Genomic DNA, 8,376 nt, shown 5'->3' with positions numbered 1-8,376 from the left:
AGACGTTTACACACTACCGCCATCTGTTAGCCCGTCGGCCAAACACACCGATTTTAACATTGGGCGTTCATGTCCTCGAGACTATGATTTAGATTGAAATTTGTTCTAAGTGTTGTGTCTGTTTGTCTGTGGTATAAGTCTGTGTTTCTTTTTTTTTTACTTACGGTGACTGACTTTTGATCCTCTAGTAGTTTGGTGTGTGAGAGTGTATGTGTGTTTTTGTGGGTGTGTTTTAAATTGTTCATTAGTTAGAATAATATTGATTTGAAATATTTATTACTCTCAGAATTTATCTTTTCTCGTTGAAGGTAAATTTGTGATTTACTTAATTTAGAACCTTGCGCGTATTCCGGCTATGCGCAAGGTGCTGCTCGATTAGTATTGTTGTTGTTCCTTTTTCTTCTGTGTGGGTGTTTCAATATTAATTAATTCGTCTATGTGTATTAATATGTAATTCTGTTTTTTTGCTGAATTGTGGTTTTTACCTTGCTAGTAATTTTATTAACTTTTGTTTCACGATTTTGCCTTATTTTCCATCTCTTGCCGTGGGTTCTTCTGTTTTTTTTTATTTCCATCCTCGCATTAAATTAATAATTTTAAAATTAAAAAAATATATAATATAATATTTTATGTGTAAGAATTAAAGCTAACCCATCGTAGAAGTTGCCGCTGACGCTATAGCTCCTTGACTGGAACTACTGTCGACGCCGGGTACGGACTGTGATGACGTAATATCCTCCGCACCGCCGACGGACTGCGCCCCAGCTCCCACCCCCTGGCTGCTACCGCTGGCGCCGCCCCCCTGCCCCTGGGTGCTGTCGGGCGCGACGCCACTATTGCTACTGCCACCGTTACCTGTGCCGCTATTGTTGCTGCTGTTGCTACCGGCCACTGTGCTGCTGTTGGCTCCGGCACCGTTTCCGCCGCTGCCACTGTTGCCACCGTCCGTCGAGCTGGACGATTGGCCGGCTTTCGCGTCGTTCGGGTTCCGGGGCCTCAGTATCAGATTTAGGTTTGGTTGAATCGCTAGCTCTGCGGAATAAAAGAGAAAAATCGTGTTATAGTCATGGAAATTTGTTTGAAGCATGTGTTCTTTGAACGTTTCCTAAGAAGTTTTTAGATTATCAAGGAGCAATGCATGGGTCTAAATAAAACCTAACCGCTAACGGAGCCTGTGGGGTACCAGGGCGCCCTCCACAGTATTGAGTCCTTCGGGACGGTTTATGGACTGCGGTGTGGAGCAAGTGAGTACAGTGAGTTCATTGAGTTCTATGCTAATATTCACTCAAACTGAGCGATCGATTTCAAGGGGTAGTTCAATGGTGAAGTTCATTACATTTGCTACTGATGCTATTCATTTACAAATTATAATTACAAATTCATGGTACTGCTACACTGTGCTACCCGTAGCAATGGTGCAGGTGACCTTGTGTTTCTCCAAGATAATCGGCTGCCTTTCTTCAGTCTCTATCCTGAGGTGTAATAAGAGAGGGATTATGAATATGTTGACATTTAATTTAAATTATCACCTATATGGATTCGCATTATGCGTTTTGCACAGTGTATTCTGTGCTCTTTGGCGACTTTAAATAGATACCGATCTGGTTTTTTCGTTGCTGGTCTTTTTCATGCTGAGATTGCCAAAAGCTTTATCCTACCTAGTTTGGGTAGTGGCTACGGTTAGGTTAGCTCAGATCAATCTACAGCATAAAAGAACAGCAACGATCAATCTTTGCAGACTCATGCAAAATGGTGCAGCCCAAGTGGCGCTAGTTCAAGAACCCTACTTTCGTAGAGGGAACTTCTATCTAGGTAACCTTGTGGACCCAGTTTTTGCTACTTTCAGCAAACTTGAAATGGCAAACTCGCGCTCCATGCTCCGCACATGTCTGCTCGTTAGCCCCCTAATACCCAACCCCGCCTTTAGACGGGGTACACTTTGGAATTTTGTGTATTTTTTCGTAGCTCGGAAATCAAAATTATTTTATTTTTGGCTTAAACCTTGACTCATTACACGCATGTAAGAAAAGTTTTTTATGACTTTTGAAACTTTTTTGTATTTTTGAAAATTGTTTGAAAAATTGTATTCTTATATAACCTATAAATGCCCGGGGTTAATTTAACGTGTAACATAAAAAATTATACCTTTTATATTTTTCTACGATCGACCTATCACAAAAGAAGAGCCTGGTGGTATCAAAATAATTTCAAACCTGTTTTTCCGTTAGTTACACGGAAAATAAAATACGCTCCGAAAAAAAATTGAAAATTTAATATTTTTAAAAGTACCGCAAAAATTTAAATTTTTATTATTGCCAAAAATCAACAACCAGAAAGAGCTTCAAGAAAAAATGAAAAAAGCTAGGGATGTTCAAAAATAAAAATTATAAAAATCAAAAATTTACGAATAAAAAAAAATAATTGCCCAGAACGTGTTTAGAACGATTTTAGATAACGAAAAAAAATATTTAAATCAAAAATAAAAATTTGGGTATTAGAGGGTTAATAAAGCAATCGTTGCTACACTCATTTCTGAGTTAACCACCAAAGATGTGTGTGCTGTCACAATCGATGTTTCTGTTGGTGACCTCAACAGGAAATACGTCTATTGTTCGGTATATTTACCACATGATGAACGATCCCCAACGGATGACTTCAAACGAGTTGTCGTACACTGCGTAACAAAAGGCCTTCCGCTGATTGTGGGCAGTGATGCCAATGCTCATCACATTATCTGGGGCAGCTCAGATATCAATTTGAGAGGCTCCAGTCTGATGGAATACTTAAGTAGTACAGACCTTAGATTACTTAACATAGGCAATCGCCCAACCTTCATGGTTTCTAATAGAGAAGAAGTGTTAGACATAACGCTCTGCTCGAATAGAATCAGTCACGAGTTGACGAATTGGCATGTATCAGATGAGGAATCATTATCTGATCATCGCTACATCTTCTTTGAACATTCAAATGTAACTGCGCAGACTTTGAGTTTTAGGAATCCCCGGTCAACAAAATGGGGACTCTATATTGAATTGGTTGCGACCAAATTTCATGGATATCCTCCGTCCATTGAAAGTCCAAGTGATTTGGATGAAGCCGTTGATACGACAACATCCTACATTATGGAAGCTTTTGAAGAAGCATGTCCTCTGCGGTCTGTAAAGACTACTAGAGGGACCCCATGGTGGAATTCCGATCTGACTAGACTCAGGAAACAATGTAGAAGGAGTTGGAACAGACGCCGTTCAGCTGGATCAGAGTCGTTCAAGTCGGCTCGCAAGGCTTACAACAAGGCTCTTCGTTCTTCTGAAGGATCCGGATGAAAAAAAAACTTTTGTACAAATGTTTCCAGTTTGAGTGAAGTCAGTCGGCTGAACAAAATTCTTGCAAAATCTAAGGATTTCCAAGTTAACGAAATTCGCTTACCTAATGGTGACTTCACTTCTTCAGACGAAGAAGTTTTAAAATGTTTATTCAATACGCTACGCACTTCCCGGGATGTGTGGACTTAGCATCTACGGATGAATCAAATGTCTTTTCACGTGGCTGCGGCTCGTAGTATTGTAACTACTGAATCGATTCAACGGGCACTCAATAGCTTTGCTCTTTTCCAATCTCCAGGAGCAGATGGGATTTACCCTGTTCTACTCCAGAAGGGATTTGAGTTTGCTACTTGTAAGCAGTTTTACTACCGGGTATATTTCGCCAGATCCTGGCGTGATATTACTGTGAAGTTTATCCAGAATGAAGGACGGGCGTCGTATGAAGAAGCGAAGAGTTTAAGAAAAATCAGTTTAACCTCTTTTCTTCTACAATGTCTGAAACGCATTATCGATCATCACATCCGTGTAATTTATTTGGCAAACATGCCTCTTCATGTGAATCAATATGGTCTGGAAAGTCTACAGTGACTCTTTTACACAAAGTTGTATAGGATATCGAGAAAGCAATCCTACTTGGGTGTTTTCTTAGATATGCAGGATAGCTTTGATAACGTGTCTTTCGATGCCATATTGGAAGCTGCACGAAACCATGAGCTACCTACAATGATTACCAATTGGATTCATCAAATGCTCAAAAACATTGCGTCAAGCTGCGATTCGAAAATGGAGTGTTTGCGGATGCTCTCAAGGGGGAGTGTCATCACCACTTTTGTGGGATCTCGTAGCAGATATGCTATTGAGGCAACTCAATAATTGCAGTTTTCCAACTTATTATTCAGGTAGTGAAGAATTGGTGTCGCCAATACGGCCTTTCGGTTAACCTTAATAAAACAATAAAACATCTATTGTTCTTTTTACGGAATGTCGAAACCGCGATGGAATTCGACCTTTATGTCTTTTTGGCTCTGAGATAAATGTAAATATACGTCGGAGTCATTCTAGATTCCAAACTTTCCTGGACACCTTACATTGATTTAAGAGTCAAGAGAGCTTGCATGGCCTTCGGTCAGTGCAGGCGAACCTTTGGGAAAACTTGGGCCTCAAACCCTAATATATCAAATGGATTTACACAACAGTTGTCTGACCAATGGTTGCCTTGTATGGTGGCAAAAGGGCGAAGTGAGAACAATCCAATCAAAATTGGGCCATCTTCAAAGGATGTGCTTTACGGCGATGTGTGGTGCGTTCTCATGAACTCCCACGGCAGCGCTGGAAGCTTTTTTCGACGCTGTGCCACTACACATACATCTGAACAAGAAGCACTTTCATGCTCATGCCGTTTATGAGTATTGGATTTACTTTTGGAAAAATCAAGTGAATCGTAGATCCACACACACTTCGTTGTTTCTACTTTTGGTGAATTGGGGCAAAATTGTCCTTGCTCCAAGTGATCTCACAATTGCTTGTCACTTTCCTTGCAGGACATTTACCACACAATTCCCTTCAAGGGAAGAGTGGACGTCTGGCTATTTGGAAAGAAGTGTATCAAACAATATAGTATGTTACACCGATGACTCCCTTCTTGAAAGTAGAGCTAATGCAGGAGTATATTCTCGTGAGCTAAGGCTGAATCAGTTTTACTCACTTGGTAGAAACTGCACCGTTTTTCAGGCGGAAATATTTGCTCTTATGTGTGGAGTGCAATCAGCACTTCAACAGCGCGTAATTGGTAAAGTCATATACTTCTGTTCAGATAGTCAGGCTGCTATAAACGCTCCTTCTTCGGCAAACTCAAGGTCGAGGCTTGTTATCGCATGTCGAACTCAAAATGAGGAACTGATTTCAGTCAACTCTGTAAACCTTGTATGGGTACCTGGCCATTCTTCCATCGCTGGAAATGAATTGGCTGATGAGCTAGCTCGCGATGGAGCATCGCATGACTTCATTGGCTCTGAGCCAGCAATTCCAATTTCGAAGTGCTGGGTGAAGCTTCAGATAAATTCTTGGGCGGCAGCTCAGCACAAGCAATATTGGAATAGTTTGGAGTCGTGTCGTCAAACAAAATTGTACTTTACTGAGCCATCTTTAAGGGTGGTGAAGTATTTAACAAATCTGGCAAAGCAGAATTGCAGTTTCTTGGTCAGAGCGTTGACTGGTCACTGCCGACTCAACTATCACTTGGCAAATATTCAGCGTGCTGACTGAATTGTGCGTGATAGTTGTGACTCCGAATTGTTTACCTTGGAACACTTGTGATGGGGATGTGTTTGAAGTTGTTGAAGAATTTGTTTACCTTGGAACACTTGTGACATGTGACAACGACGTTTCCCGTGAAGTGAAAAGACGTGTTGCGGCTGCGAATAGGGCCTTTTACGGACTAGGTAACCAGCTTAGGTCCCGCAGCTTGCAAACCGAAACTAAATTCGCCCTGTATAAAACATTGATTCTTCCGGTGGCTCTCTACGGGCACGAAGCGTGGACGTTGAAAGAGTCAGACCGAAAAGCTCTCGGTGTTTTCGAGCGTAAAGTGCTGCGGACAATACTCGGTGGGAAACTCGAAAATGGTGTGTGGCGCAGACGCATGAATCACGAGTTGTATCAAGTGTACAAAGATGCGAATATTATCAATCGTGTAAAATACGGCAGACTTCAGTGGGCTGGTCACTTAGTGCGAATGTCGGAAGAAAGAATTGCGAAAATAATATTCAGCAGGGAACCAGGTAGAGGCCGGCGGCTTCGGGGAAGACCACGAATACGCTGGCTGTACGCAGTGGAAGAGGACCTGGCGACCCTAAACGTTCGGGGCAACTGGAGAAGTTTCGCCCAAGACCGACGAAGATGGAGCTCTACAATACGCCCGGCAATGGCGTGATGCTACGCTGTAGCCATCAAGGTATCAAGGTAGGTAGTTGTGACTCCGATTATGGAACTTCGTATCACCTGATATGTAACTGTCCAGTCTTTGCGCAACTGCGATTTCAATTACTTGGCAAACACTTATTAAGTGAAACTGATTTCAGACGCCTGTGGTAATAAGCTATAGATTCTCCTTACGCTCATGCGTTTTGTGTTCAACGTCCCCTTCATGGTAAGTATCACCCGTACATACCTTGCTCTGTGAAGTTGAACAGTGGCGGAAACTCGCGTCCGTTCGGTAGTGTCTTGTTGCCCTCTCGTAGCTCGTTGAAGAATGGATGCGCACATGCTTGGATCGGCGTTATTCTGGATCCCGGCGTGTACTCTAGCAACCGGGACACCAGTGCGATCGCATCTGGTGGAGTACGCGCTCGGAATACCTAGGGAAGGAACAAAGATCATAGTTATTAGTATTCATTTTTGCAGTTTGTTTGAAGGAAACAGAAAGAGGAGGGAAGAAAACGAGGAAAACGGGTAGAGAATAAGAAACGTTAAAAGATAGAAGAAGGAAACAGAAGAAATAATAATAGAAAAACTGACATAAGAGATAAATAATAAAAAACAAAAAGGTCAAGAAAGCTTCATACGAGCCAATAAAAAAGAAATAGGTGAAAATAAAAGAAAAAATAAGAAATGATGAAAAAGGCTTTACGGAATAGAAATAGGAAACGAACTTCATAATGCACTCTTTGCTGTCAAATCATCACAGGCGATTGGTTTCGACTCACGTCAGTTAACGAGAAAAAAAAGTATAGAAATGAAACGAAAAATGCGCGAGCATGGTGTTGAGATGAGATTAACACGAGCTTAGTAGCGGCAAGATTCGCGAAACAAAGGCAGCTCATTTTCTCTCATCACACAGGTCCAACAAGTCAATGAGAAGGGGTTGTGGCTTGAGCATGTTTGTGCTAATGATGAAGATCAAAGAGGTAGCGCAGTGATGAGAGGAATGATGATGGCATTCACGAACAGTAATAAGCAAATGAAAAACAGTCGAAGCCTAGAAGCCGTGCTGCGGGCATGGTGATGGGGTAGTTTCTCTCGGCGGTCCAACACAAGAGAGAATCTATCGAAGAGAAGAAGTGCGCGATAAAGTGCTACTAAGCTGTTGCCAAAAAAGTGGATTTGAACTCTGAAAAGCGCTAACACTCGTGGGGGGTCCTAGATATATTTTGCAACATGGTGCCGTCGTCATCAGATTGGTAAATTTGGTGTTAGACAAACGAGAATGATTCGTTACGATCACTATCAAAATGGTTAACAATGGTGGTTTGATCGAGATGATTCCGATTGGATCAACTGGCAGAACAACGACAAATTGTGAGCCAAGAAACAAGAACAAATAACATGGAATTACTGACGGAAAATATGTGTTTACACAATAAAGGATAGGTAATATTGTAGTATCACGTCGTTTCGGTGCACATCACTCGCGTTGTATTTATTGCGTAAAATTACTTACAAATTGTTCCAACACCTTCTTTTCACCTACTTTACTACGAACGTTTGAATGTAATTTTATGCAATAATCACGACAAAAGTGATGTGAAGCAAAAAGGACGTTATATTAGGTTGTTTTTTTTTGCTGTGTATCATTGTTTTATTCATTTAATCATCAGTTGAATAAATATTTTGATGTTAAAATTTCTTGGATGGAGTAAGATGTTTGTTTATATGTTGGTTATACATAATGCTAGTACACTTTGCAAATAAGGATTATGTATAGCAGGGGTTTTCAGCCTTTTTGGTTCCTGGAGCACTTTTTGAAATGAAATTGCTGCGCGGAGCATCTGTTCTTCATCACCACTAAATTTGAAATCTGGATTTGTTTAAATACTTTAATAATAATTCCTACGAAAATCGTGAATTGATTCCTACATAATTCGTACGAAAATATTTATTTTCATAACTTTGATAAACCTCGTAAAGTATTTTTAATTTTGTATCACGATATCAAAATTACGATATTTATTGAAGTTGCATGTTCATCGGAGTTGTTTTAGACGAGGATAAGTATCCCGTCAAAACTTCCACACCCTGTAAGTTTCAAAATATTCTGTCCAGGAAAATTGTCTTT

General features: G+C 40.8%; 1 protein-coding gene across 2 annotated transcripts in view; it reads right to left on the bottom strand.

Moving 5' to 3' along the window:
- Positions 1–212: 212 nt before the first annotated feature.
- The window catches only part of LOC5566167 (glycogen synthase kinase-3 beta), a 104,188-nt gene continuing 96,024 nt past the window's right edge, over positions 213–8,376 (bottom strand). For both annotated transcript variants that reach the window (XM_021855062.1, XM_001650497.2), the window contains 2 exons: positions 6,493–6,679; positions 213–1,032 (listed from right to left, as the gene is read on the bottom strand). In XM_021855062.1, the coding sequence (XP_021710754.1) occupies positions 647–1,032; positions 6,493–6,679 (573 nt within the window). In that variant the 3' untranslated portion in view covers positions 213–646. The remainder of the gene's footprint in view (positions 1,033–6,492; positions 6,680–8,376) is intronic.

Source organism: Aedes aegypti, chromosome 3 (genome assembly GCF_002204515.2).
Source record: "Aedes aegypti strain LVP_AGWG chromosome 3, AaegL5.0 Primary Assembly, whole genome shotgun sequence".
In the NCBI taxonomy this organism is placed as follows: Eukaryota; Metazoa; Arthropoda; class Insecta; order Diptera; family Culicidae; genus Aedes; species Aedes aegypti.
The sequence above is the reverse complement of the archived record's forward strand: the minus strand, read 5'-3'. Positions and strand labels throughout refer to the sequence as shown.